Here is a 21154-nt window from a genome sequence, read left to right as displayed (position 1 = left end):
TTAAAGCTGTGTTATTCACAATAGCCAAAAGGTAGAAGCATCCCAAGTGTCTGTTGACAGATGAACTGACAAACAAAATATGATATATATACACAATGGATAGAAAGGAATGAAATTCTGACACATACTACAACATGGATGAACTGTGAGAACATCATGCTTTGTGAAATAAGCCAGATACAATGGGACAAATATCATGTAATTCCATCTATATGAGAAACCTAGAATAGTCAAAGACATAGAGACAGAAAATAAAATACTGGTTATTCGGGGCTAGAGGATAGGGAAATGGGGAGTAACTTTTTAATGGGTAAAATGTTTCAGTTTGGGAAGGTGAAAAAATTAGGGAGATGAATGGTGGTGATGGTTGCACAACAATGTGAATGTAGTTAATACCACTCAACTGTATGTACATTCAAAAGTGGTTCAAATGAGTGCTGAGTCGGTTAAGCATCTGACTTCAGCTCAGGTCATGATCTCAGCATCCTGGGATTGAGTGCCATATTGGGCTCCACGCTCAGGAGGGAACCTGCTTCTCCTTCTCCACCTGCCCCCTGGTCCCCAGCTCATGCTCTCCCTCTCTCTCAAATAAATAAATCAAATCTTTCAAAAAATGGCTAAAATGTTAAATTTTATGTTATTTATATTTTATCACCAAGAAAGATTTCTCTATTTTTTTAAAAATTTTTAAAAAAGATTTTATTTATTTCTTGGACAGAGAGAGAGACCGTGAGAGAGGGAACACAAGTAGGAGGAGTGGAGGAGGGAGAAGCAGGCTCCCTGATGAGGGGAGCCCAAGGCGGGGTCTGATCCCAGGACCCTGAGATCATGACCTGAACCGAAGGCAGACGCTTAACGACTGAGCCAACCAGGTGCCCCAACATTTCTCTATTTTAAAAGTGTCTAGAATGTAAATTTCATGTTATGTATATTTTACCACAATCAAGGGATAAATATATTTTAAAACCTTATTCCTAATTTCAACACAAGATGACTCCTAAGGTCCCTTTAAATTCTAAAATTTTTTGAGATTTCAAGATAACAAGGAGAAAAGAGAAAGAGAATCTAGTCAAAGAATAAGTTCCTGACTCCTCATTCAGAATTAAGAGTGTAACTCTACCTTTCAAGTGATTATAAATGGACCAAGAAGTCCTAGCAATGGTAGCAAACTCGAATGCCTACAGAGGCCAGGCAGGAAACATAAGCAGATGAAGCAAGGCAGCTGGGGACGGTGGCAAATCTGAGGCCACCATACACCCTGTCTAAAGGGAGCAGCTGTAGCTCTCCCCTGGCAAACTGCCTCTCTGTTGGAATGTGGGCATGGTATTGGGATGATTTTCCATTCTTCAAGTGAAATTGAATGGAGATTTTTACGTTAAATGTTGGCATCTAATTTTAAAAAATTATTTTAAAAAATTTTTTATTTCTTTTTTAAGGTAGGCTCCACACCTAGTGCAGAGCCCAGCGCAGGGCTTGAACTCACCACCATGAGATCAAGACCTGAGCTGAAATCAAGAGTCAGAGGGTTAACTGACTGAGCCACCTATACGACTCCTAAAAAAATTATTTTTAATACTGCTAGCCAAAGAAGACATAACTGCAGGCCAAGGCACGTGTTGTCAGCTGACCACTACCAGTTTGTGATTTCTTTCAGAGCATAAAGGCACGACCCAGAATACAAAAGAAGAGGAGGCAGTACTAGTTACATCCTTGTCAATGTTTGAAACTTGCATATAGATCATGGGGCACACAGGTGGTTCAGTTGGTTAAGTGTCCAACTCTTGATTTCAGCTCAGGCCATGATCTCAGGTCGTGAGACTGGTCTCAGCGCTGGGGATGGAGCCTGCTTGAGCTTCTCTCTCTCCCTCTCCCTCATCCCCTCCCTTCAATGCTCTCTTTCTCTCTCTCAGAATAAATAAATAAAAATAAATAAAGTTTGCATACAGACCATGATCTAAATCTTTTTAATCCTTGTTTGGAAGCACCAGAGGGTACTGAACATTATTTTACTTAGATGTTGACTGATACTGTATAGCTTTGAATGGGCCATTTTTCAGTGGGGCATTTTGAATGTGAGGTTTATGCCTTACCTACAGTAGGTGATCAATAAGGAGTAGCTATTATCATTTTAAATCAAAGCCCCAAAACAAAATTGAAGAGTATAAAGCTCTTCTGAAACAACCCTACCCTCCAATATAAGAGATAATAATATAATCTGTTCAGTAATCACAGATCATTGAATAGTGATTGGGAAGTTGTGAACCTTCATATTAAATAACAAAAAAAGAAATAACTTACATGTGTTAGGAGCTAGGAATGTAGTTATTGGCAGAACAAACAAGGTTCTTGCCCTCAACAAGCTTACAGTTTAATAAGGGAGGCGGACATTAAGTAGAGTCATCCAAAAAACACTTAGCCAGAAACTGTAATAAGCAGTCCGATTAAAATGATGGATGATTTGCAGAAGAATAATGAAGGGATCTAATTCAGATGAGGAAGGGCGGGGCAAAGAAGGTCTTTTAAGGAGCTGACCTTTAAACTAAGACTGAAAAGGATAAAGAGAGGTTAGCAACCTAAGGGTATTATGCGTGGAGGGCGAGGAGAGTTGGGTGGGAAAGGAGGTGGTGACAAAAGCATTCCAGGAATGCTTGTGTGACATGTGTGATAGCCCCAAATAACTGAAATAGGGGGGGGAAAAAAAAAAAAGGAACATTAAATAGAGGGAAAGATTAAAGTTACTGGAGGTAGCGAGGTAAAAGATTTGAGGGGACATCACAAGTCAATGTTCTCCGTGGACAAAAGGTTTTGAAGAAGGAAGTAAAGATGGAAAAATAAAAGAAAATTAGAATTGCGAAGAAATACGTAGAACGGAAGACAGGAACCAGGAATGGAAGGCTGAAGAAGTTGTTTACTGGCCACATCAGGTTTCTGGGACAAATGGGGAGCCGTGGAGCTCTGGTGGTAGCTGGCACAGAGGACTGGCTAGAGGAAACCACAGGACTGAAGAGATTACGTGGAAAGATTTTTGTTGGTTTTAAAAGTGACAAAAGTAACAAATGCTCTTTAATATTTCAAACAAGACAGCCACCCATTCCTGCAGCGAGCACTGTTAATCCTCACAGAAAGGTTTTTAGTGGTGAGGATGAGGATTAGTGACAAGCAAAATCAGGTGGAAGTCTGAGGCAGTTACACAGAGAAGCCAGACCAAAACCTTTGTTTCAACCTAAACTGTCTGCATTTTCCCTTGAGATCACTTTAACCACCATAACTTTAGCTGTTTTAGGAAAAGCAGTTTTTATCAGATGATTATATAGACCGATTACAAGTCTTTGATTCGTAGACTGTGATCTTCTTTCATAAATAAGGGATTTTTTTCCCCAAATCTCTAATTATCAGACAACAAACTCCACGAGAGCAAGAATTTCTGCTTTCACTCACTGCTGTATCACTAGCAATGAATGCATAAGTGTTTGTTGAATGAATGAGTATACCTAGACTCTGAAGACAAATCACAGTGAATTCAGAGTAAAACATAAAAAATGAAAAAACTGAAGAAAAAAAAGGAAAGAGAAAAAGAAGAGATGGATGAAACTGGCAATACTTTAGATTCTGGCATTCCTTCTTGACTCTTCGCTCCCACACTTGCACCCAGTCAATCAGCAAGTCCTGTCAAACCAACCTTAAAGAGCTATTCATCTCCCTGCCACTTCCTGTGCTTTTCTACTGGTTCCGAACTGGTCCTAATACCTGTCTTCCCTCCCATTTTCCTTTTTTTTGCCAGTCTCCTATGTGAAAATACCAACAAATTGGTAAGGTTCAACTGAGTAGGATGATGTTTCCTTCTTAGGTACTAAGCACCAGCCACAATGAACTTCTTACAGTTTCCCACTAGGAACTATAGTGTTTCATGTCATCATACTTCCAAAAATCTTGTTTTTTCTTGTTAGAATGTACTCCTTATTTGCTTAATAGCTTTCCACTACTCCAAGATCCCTCCCAACTGCCTATTCCTTTATAGCCTTTCCCAGCTTCTGCTGAAGAACTATTTCCTCCCTTGTACTATCATTGAATCTTATATATGGCTTTAATGATCACTTACACTCCAGGGAAACTATTCGAGACTACTCTACTGAAATGTGAGCTCCTTGAGGGCTAGTATTGTCATTTATTCAGTTGTATTTCAAGCACCTCACACACTATCTGATGGAAAACACATTAAAAAATAATACTCCCTCTTGTCAACTTTCTGGCTTCTTCAGCATTGGTGTTTTCACTTACTAGGTCTGTGATCTAGAACAAGTTCTTTAACTTTCTGAATCTAAGTTTCATTTTCTGTGAAAAAGTGATAAGAATAGTATCTACCTAACACACAGGATTGTCGTAAAGAAAAATTAGATATTCTACATATGAAGCAACTTCATAACTGTTAATTACTATCATCATTATTTTCATTTTTATATTTTTAATCTAGAAATTTCTTTTGCATCTTTTAATAACTTCCATTTATCTCCTAATCATAGTCATGTTTCCCTTTACATACTTGAGCATATTTATATGATCAAAAATAATTGTGTGAAGGTCCTTGTTAGCTAATTCTATTATCTCTGTCTTTTTTGAGTCTGTGTTTCTACTGACTAATTTTTCTCCTGGTTATGGGTCATAAGTTCTTGCTTCTTCTAATGTCTGAAAATTTTTAACTGGATGCCAGACATTGTTGATTTTATGTTATTGAATGCTAGATTTTACTGAGTTCTTTAAAGAGTACTGAATTTTGTTTTGGTATACAGTTAAATTACTTGCAGATAGACCCATCCAATCCTTTTTGTTTTTAAGCTGCTGAGGGCCCTATCCAGAGTCCATGCCCAATGTACTTTGAGGTTTCTCCACTTTGGCTGGTAGCAGCGTGAACTATTCCTGGCCCTGAGTATACTCCAGGAATTGTTGGGCCTACTGTTTTCTGGTGGTTCTTTTTCCAACCCACACATGTGCAGAGTTTGTAGCCAGAGACTCAAATACCCGCTCGCAGCTCTCTGGAGTTTACCAAGCAACTCCCTCCTCTTTGGTACTCTGCCCTGCAAATTCTGGCCACTGTGGCCTCTCCAACCCCCAATCTCTGCCTCCTCAACTAAGTAAGACTGCTGTGCTCTTTGGATCTCCTCTCCGGTACTGTTGCTTGGCAACTGCCCCTCAGAGACCACAGCCCCAGATTAACTGTTGTTCAATGTCTGAAAGAATTGTTTCAGATACATTGTCTGATTTTCTAGTTGTTTATGGCAGGAGGACAACTCCCTAAGTACGTACTTCTTCATGGGCAGAAGAGGAAGTAGCTCTCGTTCTTTTATTAAATGAAATACACAAACATATGTGTGCATGTGTTTGTTCATTTGTAAAAGCATAAAGCTCAAAATTAAATTCTAACAAACTGTAAAAATAAACTGTGGACAATAGCTCTTTTGAGCCAATATTCCTAAACAGAAGTGAAGATTTACTTCAGGGAATTTTAATCTTTGCCAGACTTGGAAAATTCAGATTAATCTTTCACACTGAAAGAAATACCAAAGTGAGAAGTTGAATTTTAAAGGCTTATTACATATGAATAGATCTTTTTGCTTCCAAGACTCTAAAGTTGCCTAGATAGCAAGACATTCACTATAATCTTCATGAGGCTATTTGAATTTCAGACATGGGAAAATTAGCATCATTCAGTACTCAGTCGTGCAGAAATGACACTGCATCCCTATACGTGCTAAAAACTAGGATAAACGGTTTCTTGCCAGAAAGCATCAGGTCCTTAGTTTTCAACAGGTGGCTTCGTTTTTAGATATGTTATGCTGGAACTCTGCTCTTCTTGTGCTATTTCCCAGAACACTTAGTTTCTTCCTGATAATGCTAAAATATGTACAAGATGTTCTAAGGAAGTATCTGCGGAAGAACAATATAGTATCAGCTCCTCTGAGTAGGAGTCAGGTACGTGGCATTCAGTTGAAAGAATGGGGCTTAATAAGTACTTTATTTTGGAACTTTGCCTCTGAGTGTTTTCGCTCGTTCTGGATTAAAATTGGGAACACTCTGGGACTGAAAGATGTTCTAAAGTTTCCTGGAAGAAGCTGAGAATATATTAAAATGACTTAACCAAAGATTTTAGGATCACCTAGCTGCAAATGTTGCATTTGGTCTTTAAGAAATCAGAGGCTGTCTGATTAAGAAGCCTAACAATAAATATCCAGCATAAAATCCAGGTCTTGTTTATGGCACAGGAAAAACAAGGAGAACTTGGAGCAGCTTCCTCTTAGCAGCTGGATGAATCACTGGCAGCTGCTGTAAAAAAGGTAAAGAAACCTACATCTGCTCAGAGTCCAAATGCTATATGGATCCCTTGTGATAGTAAATAAATTCTGGAAGAGGCCCCACTTCTAAATCAGGAAAAGAATTAAGGAGATCTAAAAACTGCTTTTCCATAGTTATCTCCATGTGCCTATTCCACAAAAACCAGTTCTAGCTGTATGCACCATTCTTCAAAATAGTGAGTATTCAATCAAATATTTACGGACTGACTAAGGGACTGGGAAAGGTTTGGGAAAAACAGGTTCAGATGCAATACTACAAACTTTACCTGTACACTCACGCCTCCCAGTTTTTTGTATGTAGAGGCTGATGGGTTTGTTTCTCTGAGGTAGTTCACTTAAAATTGAGTCCACTTTGATTTTTGTCCACTAGTGCATATAGGCGATAGAGGAGATGATGTGATTCTCAGTACACTGGATATTTCTACTCAATAGTGTAATTGAGATGGATAATCTCTTGAGTTACATGTAATAGAAGCTGTGATTAGAGTAATAAAAAGAATTGGGGCACCTGGGTGGCTCAGTGGGTTAAAGCCTCTGCCTTCAGCTCAGCTCATGATCTCAGGGTCCTGGGACTGAGCCCCGCATTGGGCTCTCTGCTCAGGGGGGAGCCTGCTTCCTCTTCTCTCTCTCTCTGCCTGCCTCTCTGCCTGCTTGTGATCTCTGTCTGTCAAATAAATAAATAAATCTTAAAAAATAAATAAATAAAAGAATAGAAACATTATATTAGCATATTAGTAAATCTGGGTTTGGCTCTCATTATCTCTCACCACTGCAAGTCTCCTAACTATACTCTCTGCCTCCAGACTCACCCTCTAAGTCATTTCTTTTCTTTTTTTCTTTCAAATATTTTATTTATTTATTTGTCAGCAAGCAAGAGAACACAAGCTGGAGGAGCCACAAAGGGAGAGGGAGAAGCAGGCTCCCCGCTGAGCAGGGAGCCCAACACACAGGGCTCAATCCCAAGACTCTGAGATCATGAACTGAGTCGAAGGCAGACACTTAACCAACTGAGCCACCCAGGTGTCCCACCTGCTAAAGCCATTTCTATACTGTCTTCCAAATCATCTTTTTAGAACTCAAATATCATCACATCGTACTTCTGAATAAATTCCTTTAACCTACAGAATAAAATCCAACTTCTTTTTTTATGGCAAAAATGGTCTTTCAGGACCTAACTGTTCTATTCCTTCGCAGGTTCATCTCCCCTGACCCCTTCACAAACTCTAGCCATTCTGATCTTCTCGATGTCTTAAGTATTCCAAGTTCTTTTATACTTCTACACCACAGCACATGCTCTACCTAGAATGTCCTTCTTTTCTTTATCCATGTAGATAACTCCTACTCTTCCTTCCCAAATTAGACCAAACAACCAGTTCTCAGGAGAATTCTCTAATCTGCTTGGTCCCCTTTCTCTAACAACAGTATCCCCAACCTACCCCCACCCTCCACTCTGGAGTTTCCTTCTTTGTATTCATATCATTTCTTCAGTTTGCTGCATGTATTTCAATATTTGCCAAGAGCAAAAGCTCTGGAGTCAGATTGCCTGGGTATGAATCCCACCCCAGCAACTGTTGTATAACCTTGTCAAGTTATTTAATCCCTCTGATTCCCAGTTTCATTAGTTATAGGATGGGGATGATAGTATCTACCACAGAGAGATGTTATGAAGAGTAAATGAGTCATGACACACAAAGTGCTTAGAACTGCATTTGGCTCCTAATAGATATCATTAGTGACGGTGTTGGTACCAGTAATGGTGGTAGTATCTGTGACACAAGATGATAGTTCCTCAAAAGTAAGGTGTTCGGAGAGTCTCCTATAGCATGTGCTCAACAGTATTTATAGGAACAAAACAAAGGCAGAACTTTGGAAAGAGAAAAGGAAGGCAAGAAAAGGATTTGGAAACACTTACCGCCATTTTTGCCCACAGTTCGGAAGCATTTCCAGAAGGCCCGTAAGAATGATGCCCTATTGTGAGGGGTGGCCTGGATGAAGCTGAATTCCCGAAAGAGAATGTGAGTTCCCTGACATACACTGTTAAAACTGCAAAGAGAAAAATCAAGGAATCATCATTAGAGAAAGAGATATGGAAGGCTGGAATCAGAATAAAAAATCAAGACCACATAGAACCATTGCCAAAAAGGAAGAAAATCCTTTTTCTCCAATAAAACTCTGAACTATAGATTAGACCACGTCTTTCAGTGAAGAAATCCCTTCATATAACCATATCTTTCTGAAAACTCTTGGAGTCCACTTCCTTCCTAGTGTTTCCTACCTCCCACATATATGCACTGAGAGAGTTTTAATCAGCCACAGGAGCATCTCAGATAGAGTCTTTAACTGGATGACATTGGCACTTGTATCTTTTTGGAGAATACTTCTTCTACCACATTTGGAATTATGTTTCCTTAAAGATATGATTTCTGTACTCTCCTTGACCTATATCAGCTCCCATAAGAACATAGCTCATGGGGACAGAACTGGATTGTCTGTTCAAGACAATTTGGGGGGTGATGGATACCTTTTTGACAATAACCTCAGAGGCAAAGCCATGTGCCAAAGGATATGAAAGATTTCAGATAGAACATTAAGACAAATAAGAGGAACAAGGGTAAAAAGTGGCCCCTGAATGAGAGTATGAAGCAAAGCCCCAGAGCCCAAGTGAGTCATTGTTTAAGCTGGGCCAGAGAAGGGGAAAAAATATACTCCATTGCCTTTGGGTTCTTCTGCCAAAGAAATAAAGGCTGTAGAGCCTGGCGTAATCTAAAAATGGAAATTCCACCAAAGAATAGGCAATTATCCAGTAATCATCACAACTAAAGGCAGATTTCAGGTTCCAGAAAACTCCTAAATTCTCTGACAAGTAAATCATGAGTGGAAAATATGTTAATCTTTGTAAAGAAGCAGTCATTAAACTGAAGATGGCAAAACAAGAGAGACAGTGGAAATTCCAAATGCCACTTTTCATTTGCTGACAATTTAAAGTGGGGACAAAACTGAATCTCTGAACGAACAGGAAAAAAATTTAAGGAGTCATCTGTTCCATTTTCCTCTTCCCTGACCAAGTTCTAAGGGAAACATCTAACCTGTCTTTAACATAGAGTATGTTATCACTTAAGATAAAATTAGCCTCTTCCTGTTAATATTAACAACTGTATGAAAAGGCAAATTACATGCTCCTCTCCCTGTGGAAAACTAGTGTAGAAATCTATTTCTAAGACACTATGAGGACGCATGAGGAAAACATCTGGTAAAGAATTAGGTTAGAAGAGAAATTTTTTTAAAAAAAGTAACTAAAGTGTTAACTATGTAGTTTGCAGTGTTGTCTTGAGCAAAGGAAAATGAAAAATAAAGCAAATGAGCTGTTACAGGTAAATGGAGTAGGTCACATTTCTAGCAAATGAAGTCTAAAATGATAACAATCTAGTTTAAATTTATGAAGCTATCCAGCAAAGAATTAGTCCCAAAGTGTGCTTCATACCCCCCATGGGAAAAAAGCTGGTGTCTAGGTCATAATCTGGGCTGTAAAGAAACTAATACTAGTGTAATTATATCTTTAGTGTAGCTTTTAAAAAATATTTTTTTTAGGGGCACCTGGGTGGTTTAGTGGGTTGAGCATCTGATTCTTGGTTTCAGCTCAGGTCATGATCTCAGGGTTGTGAAATTGAGTCCTAGTGCTGGGCTCCACACTCAGCAGGGAGTTTGCTGGAGATGCTCTCTCTCCCTCTCCTGCCCCACCGCCCCAGTTGCTCCCTCAAGTGCTTTCTCTCTCTCTCTCTGTCTAAAAATAAACCTTTAAGATAGATAGGTAGATATGTATTTCTTTTTTAAAAAGAGGGAATAATTTATGCACAAAAGAATCTGGCTGAGACTCATTGTATGGATAAGAATTTACAGGGGCACCTGGGTGGCTCAGTGGGTTAAAGCCTCTGCCTTCGGCTCAGGTCATGATCCCAGGGTCCTGGGTTCGAGCCCCTTATCTGGCTCTCTGCTCTGCAGGGAGCCTGCTTCCTACTCTCTCTCTCTGCCTACCTGCGATCTCTCTCTGTCAAATAAATAAATAAAATCTTTTAAAAAAAAGAATTTACATAAGAAGTTATAAAATAAGAATTTTAAAACACACACTGATAGGCCAAGGACATATAATAATGACTACAAAATGATTTATATTTCCACTACTGTCTTTTTTTTTTTTTAAGATTTTACTAATTTGACAGAGACACAATGAGAGAGGGATCACAAGCAGGGGGAGTCAGAGAGGGAAAAGCAGCCTTCCCGCCAAGCAGGGAGCCCAATGTGGGGCTCGAACCCAGGACTCTGGAATCACAATCTGAGCCGAAGGTAGACACTTAACGATTGAGCCACCCAGGCACCCCTCCACTACTGTCTTAAGATCATCCTTACCAATGAAATTTAACTGGTCAGTATAGAGATTATAATCACTTTACATAAAGAGTTAATAGGCGATATAATCAGGGAAAATTCTTTTAGATAAGATTGCTCAAACAAAAAAGCAAAAAATACAATATATTGCTCCAAGCTTTACTGTTTCTCCTTCACCTGAAATAACTTTTCCCTACCTCCATCCATTAAAATTCTATCCAGTTTTTCAGGACCACTTCAAATGCCCCATTTTGCATGAAGTTCTTTCCTGATTCTATACTCATGCCCAATTCCCATGATGCCTCACTTATAACTCTCTACTGGCACTCATAATCTGCTGCCTTTGAAAAAACTTACTGGACTTATATTCCCTACAAGACTGTAAGATCTATGATTTAGTAATTAGGTTGTATTCATCTTGGTCTCCATCACATTATCTAACACATAGTACATACTACTTCATAAATGCTTTTGGTAGCTGATTTAGAAAGCTTAGAAAGAATAGATAAGTAACACCAGGTTGAAAGTATCAGATTTATATTTGTAGTCAGCCACACTGGAAATACTGGAGTCAGCGTTTTTAAACTTTTTAAAAGTCTGAGCTTTGTCCTGATATTATCACTGTAATATTGCAATACCAACTTTGTTTTGGTTAGTATTAGCCTGGCATATCTTTTCCTATGTTTTTAATTTTAATCCTTCTTGGTCATTTTGTTTTAGATATTTCTCTGGTGAGTAGTATATAGTTGGATTTTGCTTTTTACCCAAACTTATAGTCTCTGTATTTTAATAAGTGAGTTTTAAAAATATATATATCTGATTAATTTTTGCCATCTTATTATGTCTTTTCCATGAATTATTTTTCTTTGGCTTGTTTTTCTTTTCCTGCTTTCTATTGTGTTAGGGAAGTTTTTTCTTTTCTTTGTTTCTTTCTTTTTTTTTAATATTTTATTTATTTTGAAAGAGAGAGAGAGAGATCAGGGGGAAGGGCAGAGGCAGAGGGAGAGAATCTCAGGCAGACTTCACAAAGAGAGCAGAGACCGAGGCGGGGCTTGAACTCAAGACCCTGAGATCATGACCTGAGCTGAAATCAAGAGTCAGACGTCAACCGACTGAGCTACCCAGGTGCCCCAGTTATTTTCCTTTTTAATTATCCCCCCAACCGTTAGATTGGAAGCTATGACAGAATCTTAACTTCTTAGAATTCCTCTTACAATTTCAACATACATATTTAGCTACACAGTTTTCCTTTTTTAATAGAAGTATAGTTGACATACAACGTTATATTAGTTTCAGATGTACAGCACAGTGATTTCAACAATTCTCTACTTAACACATTGCTCATCACGGTAAGTGTAGTCCCTATCTGTCACCATCAGAGTTATTACAGTATTATTGACCATATTCCTTACAGGGTACTTTTCATCCCTGTGACTTACTTTATGACTGGAAGATAGCACCTCTTAATCCCCTTCACCTGTTTCGCCCATCCCCATGCCCTCCTCTCAGGCAACCATCAGTTTGTTCTCTGTATTTATGAGTCTGTTTCTGGTCTGTGTATGTCACGAGCACACTATGAAGATGCACACATAAGTAATGTCTTTCCACACTGCCAGCTTTATTCAGTAATTAAAGCAAGGCTAGCATAATTATAAAGCAGGTTCAGGATTCCAAACTCAATGACATTTCACCACATGATTAACTTGGCTTCGTACATGGCACCCAGAGCAAAACACAAGACCTAAGTCACACAAAGAACAAGATAACATGGCGGATAGGAAGAGAACGAAGTCAGTCTGTGGGTGCGCAGTTGAGATAAGGCCTCAGTCCAGCCGGGGTCAGCTCTTGGAACTTACTGCTTATTCTGTTCAAACAATGGAGGATCTCAGTTCTGTTCAGAGATCAATCAGTAGAGCCTTCAGCAGTGGCTGCCTTTTTTAAGTGCTCGGACATTGAGGGGTCAGTGTCTGGAGAGTCTACAGTTTGCTGCAAACTCCCTTTTAAAGGAATTTAATCCGTCTTGAGACCCTTCAGACCTCCTGTGCTTCTCCTAGTTACCAGCTCTGGGGTGTTTTCAGCTGGGCTGGTCTCAGTGATATCTGATAGCTTCAGAACCCTTAAATGCTTGCATCATTGCTTGACATGAATGACTCCATCTTACTCTTAACAGTGCATGTGTGTTTGTTCATTTGTTTTATTTTTTAGATTCCACATTTAATTGAAACCATATGGTATTTGTTTTTCTCTGAGTTACTTAGCATAGTACCCTATAGGTTCATCCTTGTTGTCAGAAATTTCTGACAAGAGTTCCTTCTTTTTTATGGCTGAGTAATATTCCATTGTATACGTATACCGTACCTTCTTTACCCATTCATCTATTGTTGGACACTTAGGTTGCTTCCATATCTTGGTTACTGTAAATAATGCTACGATAAACATGGATGCATACATCCTTTCAAATGAGTAGCTACACACTTTTTAGAATGTCAAGTCATTCGTTATTTTTATTACTGTCCAAAGCAAGACAAGAACCAAAGCACACTCTAAATAACCTATGAGCACTTTTCTCTTCTGATATTATTCTCTAGATTTTGACTTCTATCTTTTAAATTAAGAACTTTAAAAAATATGGTAAAATGCTTATAATACTATTTTAGCCATCATATTTATCCTTTTAAGTACTGGCAGTATACAATTCAGTGGCTTAAATACATTCACAAAACAGTTAACCATTACTATTATTTATTCACAGAACTTTATCATTAACCCCAACAAAAAAAGTAATGTCCTCTTCCACCTTCCTCCCAGACTTCGGTAACTTCTACCCTCTGTTTCTATGCATTTGTCTATTCTAGGTACCTCTTATAAGTGGAGCTGTATGAAATTTGCCCTTGTGTGTCTGGCTTCTTTCTATTTTTTTTTTTTTATGATTTTATTTATTTATTTGAGAGAGAGAGAGAAAGCATAAGCTGGGGGGAGAAACAGAGGCAGAGAAAGAAGCAGGCTCCCTGCTGAGCAGGGAGCCTGATGTGGGGCTCAATCCCAGGACCCTGAGATCATGACCTGAGCCAAAGGCAGATGTTTAAACAACTGAGCCATCCAAGTGCCCCTTTTTTCTACTTTTTTCTTTTTTTTAAAGATTTTATTCATTTATTGGACACAGAGAGAGAGATCACAAGTAGGCAGAGAGGAAGGCAGAGGGGGAGGGAGAAGCAGGCTCCTTGCTGGGCACAGAGCCTGATGTGGGCCTTGATCCCAGGACCCTGAGATCATGACCTGAGCTTAAGGCAGAGGCTTTAACCCACTGAGCCACCCAGGCGCCCCACCTTTTTTCTTTTTTTAAAAAGATTTCATTTACTTATTTATTTTAGGGAGAAAGAGAGAGAGAGCATGCACCCACAAGCAGAGGAAGGGCCAGGGAAGGAGGAAGAGGGAGAAAATCTCAAGCAAACTCCACACTGAGTACAGAGCCCCACATGGGGCTTGATCCTACAACCCTGAGACCATGAACTGAGCTGAAACTAAGAGTGGAAACCCAACCACCTGAGCCACCCAGGTGCCCCAGGCTTATTTCACTAAGTTTTTGTTGGGCTTATATCAAATTTCATTCCTTTTTAAGGATGAATAATATGTCATTGTACGTATATGCCACATTTGTTTATTCATTTATCTGCTGATGAACACATGGGTTGTTTCTACCTCTTGGCTATTATGACTAATGCTTCTATGAACATTGGTGCACAAATTTCTCTTCTTCAAACATCCTGCTTTCAATTCTTCTGGGTATATACCCAGAAGTGGAACTGCTGTGTCATATAGTAATTGTACATTTAAACTTCTGAGAAAACACCAAACTATTCCCCAGTGGCTGCCTGTTTTATCTTCTTGTAGCAGTGCACAAGAGATCTAATCCTCACCAGTGTTTTTTCTATTTTCTTATTTTTTTTAAATAGCCATGGTAGTAGGTGTGAAGTGGTATCTCATTGTGGTTTTGATTTGTATGTCCCCAATGAGTAATGATGTGCTGATCATATTTTCATGTACTTATTGGACATGTGTATATTTTCTTTGGAGAAATGTCTATTTAAGGCTCTTGCCCATTTACTAATAACTTTTTTGTTGCTGAGTTGTAGCAGTTCATTATATATTCCAGCTGTGAATCCCTTATCAGATATATAATTTGAAAATATCTTCTCTCATTCTGCAGGTTGTCTTCTTGCCTTGATACTATAGTCTGATGCACAAAAAATTCTTAATTTTGATGAAGTCCATTTTATTGATTTTTTTCTTTTGTCCTTGTACTTGCGCTTTGATAACCATAAAATCACTGTCAATTATAATGCTATAAAGACATTTGGTTTGTTTCTTCTCAGAGTTTTATACTTTTGGCTCTTAAATGTAGATCTTTGATCCATTTTGAGTTAATTTTAATTTTTAATTTTTTAAGATTTATTTATTTATTTTAGAGCAAGTGAACAGGGTAAGGAGCAGAGAGAGGCGGGGAGAAAAAATTCCTCAAGCATACTCCTTGCTGAGTGTGGAGCTTGACACAGGGCTTGATCCCAGGACCCTGAGACCTTGACCTGAGCCCAAGTCAAGAGCTGACCGCTTAACCAACTGAGTCATCCAGGCGCTCTGAGGTAACTTTTATATAAGATATAAGATATGGGTTAACTCCCTTCTTCTGCATGTGAATAGCTAGTTTCCCCAGCAACACTTGCTGGAAAGACTTGTTGAATAGTAGTCCTTTCCCCAGTGAAGAGCACCCGTGTTGAAAATCAATTGACTATACATACAAGGGTTTGTTTCTGGGTTCTCTAATCTATTCCAATAGTCTATATGTCTGCCTTTATGCCAATATATACTGTTTTCAGTACTGTAGTTTCATATTAAGTTTCAAAGTTAGGAAGTTTGAGGGATGCCTGGATGGCTCCGTCGATTAAACATCTATCTTGGGCTCAGGTTATGATCCCAGGGTCCTGGGATCGAGTCCTGCATCTAGCTCCTTGCTCAGAGGGGAGCCTGCTTCTCCCTCAGCCTGCTGCTCTCCCTGCTCACTCTCTGACAAATAAATAAATAAAATCTTAAAACAAAACAAACCCAAAAGTAAAGCATCGTAAAATTTCCACAGTGAAACATATATTTACATTAAGAAGATTAAAAAAAAAAAAAAAGATTAAATAAAGACCAAATACAGCCTCATAAACAAGTCCAGGTCAAGTTTGCTCCCAAACGAGTTTTCAGAAAGCTCAGCAAAAACAACTTCAGGTTTTCTATGCTTTTTGTGATTTCAAATTGTGAATTTCTGAATATTCACAGACCTGCTGTTTTCACAAAAGCCTGTGGGTGGTAAATGCTCTCAGTTTTCATTTTCTTGAAAATATCTTTATTTGCCCTCTGGAGTAATGGTTTAACCAGGTGGGAAATCTAGGTTGTCATTTATCTTCTCTCAGCACTTCAAAGATACTATTCCAGTGTCATCTGGCATCTATCACTGCTGTCGAGAGGCCATCAGTCAAACTCCTGCCATTCCTCGTGGAGTTCATCATTCTTACCATTCATATAAGCTATTTTCTTTATCATCAATGTTCTGTGGATTTTACAATGTGTCTATCATGTAGGTATATTTTTATTTAGCTTGCACAACACTTTAATCTGACTTATGCCTTTCGTCTCAGAGAGCATCTTTTCAAATACTCCTTCACTGCCATCCTCTGTCTCCTTTCCTTCTCCGTTAGATGTACATTGTAGCTCTCGGTGTATTTTCTGGGTCCTTTCATAATTTTCATCTTTTATCTTTGTGTTGTACTTAGTATTATCTTCCAAATGATGAATTCTTTATTCTTTTATGTCTGGTCTAAAGTTTAATCTGTCGAATTTTTTTTAAAAAATTTTATTTATTTATTTGACAAAGAGAGAGAGCACAAGTAGGGGAAGCAACAGGCAGAGGCAGAGGGAGAAGCAGGCTCCCGGCTGAGCCTGGGAGTCTGATGCAGGGCTCAATCCCAGGACCCTCAGCACTATCCCACTCTCAGCACTATTATTTAACACAGTAATGGAGAACACATAGTAACAGAGAATCAGAGAACACAACGAAATAAAAGGCATCTAAATTGGCAAAGAAGTCAAACTTCCACTATTTACAGATGACATGATACTCTATATGGAAAATCCAAAAGACCCCACCAAGAAATTGCTGGAACTGATACATGAATTTGCTGAAGTGGCAGGATCAAAATCAACATACAGAAATCTATTGCATTTCTACATACAAGTAATAAAGCAGCAGAAAGAGAAATCAAGGAATCAATCCTATTTACAACTGCACCAAAACCCATAAGATACTTAGGAATAAACCTAACCGAAGAAGTAAAAGATCTGTACTCTGAAAAGTATAAAGCATGGATGAAAGAAATTGAAGAGGACATAAAGAAGTGGAAAAACATTCTATGCTCATGGAGTAGAAGAACAAATATTGGGTTCATAAAAAGATTTTATCTATTTATTAGAGAAAGAGGAGGGGAAGGAGCAGATGGGGAAGGAGAAAGAAGGGGAAAGAATTGCAAGCAGATCTGTGCTGACTGCAGAGCCCAGTGTAGGAGCAGAACCCACCACCCTGAGATCATGACCTGAGTCCAAACCAAGAGTCAGTCTCTTAACTGACTGAGCCACCCAGGCGCCCCTGGAAGAACAAATATTGTTAAAATGTCTATAGTACCCAAAGCAATCTATACATTTAATGTAATCCCTATCAAAATACCAATAGCATTTTTCACAGAGCTAAAACAAACAAATCCTAAAATTTGTATGGAACCACAAAAGATCCTGTATAGCTAAAGCAGTCTTGAAAAAGAAAAGCAGGGGTGCCTGGGGTGCTCAGTGGTTAAGCATCTGCCTTGGCTCAGGTCACGATCCTGGCTTTCTGGGATGGAGCCCCATGTCTGGGTCCCTGCACAGTGGGGAACCTGCTTATCCCTCTCCATCTCCCCCTGCTTGAGTTCCCTTTCTTGCTCCCACTCTCTGTCAAATAAACAAATAAATAAAATCTGTAAGAAAAAAAGAAAAAAGAATAAAGAAAGCAAAGCTGGAGGCATTAAAGTTATATGACAAACCTGTAGTGATCAATTCACTATGGTACTGGCACAAAAATAGATAGCTCAGTGGAGCAGAATAGAAAACCCAGAAATGAACCCACAACTCTGGTCAATTAATCTTTGGCAAAGCAGGGAAGATTAACCAATGGAAAAAGGCAGCCTCTTCAACAAATTGTGTTGGGAAACTGGACAGCAACATGCAGAAGAATGAAATCGGACCACTTTCTTACACCACACACAAAAATAAATTCAAAGTGGATTACAGACCTAAATGTGAGACAGGAAACATTAAAATCCTAGAGGAGAACACAGGTAGCAACCTCTGATGTCAGCCGTAACAATTTCTTACTAGATATGGTACTTGAGACAAGGAAAACAAAAGCAATAATAAACAACTGGGACTTCATCAAAATAAAAGGCTTCTGCGCAGCAAGGGAAACAATCAACCAAACTAAAGGCAACCTACAGTATGGGAGGAGATATTTGCAAATGATGTATCTGATAAAGGATTAGTGTCCAAAATATATAAAGAACTTACACAAATCAACACCCAAAACACAAATAATTCAGTTGTTCTCTTTTTTTAATGATGACCATTCCTTTTATTATGTCCCTGAGGATCTTAAACTTTATTTCAAATTCAACTAAAATAATTAGTCATATTTTCTCTGAAGAAAATTTCTATTTCAATTGTTGGCTCTTTCTTAGCATTAGTTGTTCTCACATATTTTGGAATTTCAGCGTGTAGACTCCCCTTAAGTGAGAGGTTATCACTGTCTCCAGTTACTCAATCCCTTACTCTCTACTGGGGACAGATCCTAGTCTAGGACCAGATCGGATATTGGGTGAGTTAATGCTCAATTCCTAATGATATTGGGGATATCACAGAGACTGTCACTGAACCTTGAGTAGCTCAGACTACTCATCCTGGGTTGTAGGGTTGCTTCTTTTCAGAGACCCATGTTTTATATAAGCCATTTTCCAGGTAGCAGTCATAATTAAAAAAAAAAAAAATCTCCTGCCTTTTACTATTCCTTAAGAAATGAACTCTCAGTTTCCTGTGCTTGCTTCTGAACCCAGAACACAAGAGGCCTGTGGTTTTAGCCCCATTAGCATTGTGGTTTGTTTGGTTTCTCGCCCATGGATGAATTTACACTGATTTTATAAAATGGCTATGTTCTTTACATTTTCTCTGCAGAAAATTTTATGTATTACCATGTGTCTGTAATGGATAAGAAAGCCAAATCATAAACACTGCTAGCCATTATGACCAGAAATCCAAAACAAATTTTCTACCTGCATAAAAATGCATGTTCTTGGTTTTTCATTGTATTTAACTGAACTAAAAAGTTTTTTAATAGGTATCAATCTTACCTCTAAAATCAAACAAAAGTGTTCCTAAAACATTTTAAAGGTCAAACAGATGTATACTATAATGTTTACCTCAAACAGATTTCTCCAAGACCAGTATTCAAATTTCATTGAGTAAGTTCTTCTATTCTTTAAGTTGTTTGGTTTTTTCCTCTTGAGATTTCAGTTGTTTTGTATTTCTACATTATTTCAAATTTACAGAAAACTTCAAGAATAGCACAGGATTCAGGATTCCTGAATACCCTTCACCTAGATTATTCAAATGTGAGTATTTTGTTACATTTGCTCTCACTCAAACTTCTCTAATCTCTCTCTCACACACACATATATATTTACTATTTTTCAGAACTGTTAAAAGAGTAAGTTGTAGACATGATACTCCTTTACCCCTAAATACAGCATATATTTACTAAAAAATAAGGAATTCTCTTATACGACCAAGGCATAATGATCAAAATCAGAAAATTAAAATTGATACAATATTGTTATCTAATTTACAGGCCTTATTTTTTTAATTTTTTTTTTTTGAGAGAGAGAGAGCACATGCAGATGGGGGAGGGGTGGGGGGGAGGTGCACGCAGCCAATCCTAGGACACTGAGATCATAAGATCATAACTTGAACCAAAACAAGAGTCCGTTACTTAATTGAATGAGCCACATAAGCGTCCCTAATCTTTAGGCCTTATGAAGGGTATTTCTAACCCTGTTAAAGTATTTATTTAAAACTGAGAAAAATTGACCTGATTTTTCTTGAAAAACAAGAATAAAAAGAAGATGACTCCTAGAACCACTGTTATTTATTTACTTAGTAGGTAAGTATATAGTATATATGCCCAATGTGAAGCTTGAGCTCATAGCCCTGAAATCCAGAGTCCCAGGCTCTACCAACTGAGCCAGCCAGGTGCCCCAAACTGACTTCTACGTCGTTTTGACATGTCCACACAATTCTTTGATCACTTCCTTACTTTTTTGTTTAAATTTTTTTAATTTTTATTTTATTATTATTATTTTTTTATAAACATATATTTTTATCCCCAGGGGTACAGGTCTGTGAATCGCCAGGTTTACACACTTCACAGCACTTACCATAGCACATACCCTCCCCAATGTCCATAACCACACCCCCCTTCTCCCAACCCCAACCCCAAGCAACCCTCAGTTTGTTTTGTGAGATTAAGAGTCACTTATGGTTTGTCTCCCTCCCAATCCCATCTTGTTTCATTTATTTCCTTACTTTTTGAATGAAAAATATGTTCCAGGCTCATCTTGTTCTTTCCCACCCAATCCTACAGCCAGCCATTTCTCCAAGAAGACCAAGTTGCTTTTATTAGAGGACTGTTTTTTTTTTTTTTTAAGATTTTATTTATTTATTTGACAGAGAGAGAGAGAGAGAGACAGCAAGAGCAGGAACACAAGCAGGGGGAGTGGGAGAAGGGAAAGCAGACTTCCTTCCGAGCAGGGAGCCCAATGCAGGGCTTGATCCAATGACCCTGGGATCGGGACCCAAGCCGAAGGCAGATGCCTAATGACTGAGTCACCCAGGCACCCCCGTTAGAGGACTGTTTAAAAACCTAGGTGAATGCTAGATGTGCTCCAAATGTGTCATTGCTTCTAGGCTCTCCCAGAGTCAGGGTAAAGACAAAGGAAGATTTATGTATACACACTCTGCATGTGTGCATACACACACATACACACACCTAGATTCATTTCTATACATCTAGATATCTACATATATTAAAATCCATGAGAACATTGGTTCAATTCCAGTGTTACACAGGGTACATTCTAGTCTTTCCCCTTTTTACATCTGAAACTTCCTAATTCTCTAGCTGGTGCGATTGGGGAGTCAGTGTTTAACGAGTACAGTTTCAGTTTGAGAAGATGAAGAAGTTCTGGATAGATGATGGTGATAGATGCAGAAAAGTGTTAGCGTACTTGATGCCACAGAACTGCACGCTT

The 21154-nt window shown here is 38.6% G+C and overlaps 1 protein-coding gene and 1 long non-coding RNA gene across 2 annotated transcripts in view; one reads left to right on the top strand and one right to left on the bottom strand.

The window, feature by feature from the left end:
- Positions 1-21154, bottom strand: part of C9H11orf49 (chromosome 9 C11orf49 homolog) — a 191603-nt gene that overhangs the window by 101821 nt on the left and 68628 nt on the right. Inside the window, 1 exon segment of the mRNA XM_032360166.1 lies at positions 8260-8390. Within this exon segment, the coding sequence (XP_032216057.1) occupies positions 8260-8390 (131 nt within the window).
- The window catches only part of LOC116600092, a 67147-nt gene that overhangs the window by 29876 nt on the left and 16117 nt on the right, over positions 1-21154 (top strand). The window contains exon 2 of the long non-coding RNA XR_004289494.1: positions 19397-19459. This is a non-coding gene — a long non-coding RNA (uncharacterized LOC116600092). The remainder of the gene's footprint in view (positions 1-19396; positions 19460-21154) is intronic.

This window comes from Mustela erminea, chromosome 9, assembly GCF_009829155.1.
Source record: "Mustela erminea isolate mMusErm1 chromosome 9, mMusErm1.Pri, whole genome shotgun sequence".
NCBI lineage: Eukaryota > Metazoa > Chordata > Mammalia > Carnivora > Mustelidae > Mustela > Mustela erminea.
The sequence above is the reverse complement of the archived record's forward strand: the minus strand, read 5'-3'. Positions and strand labels throughout refer to the sequence as shown.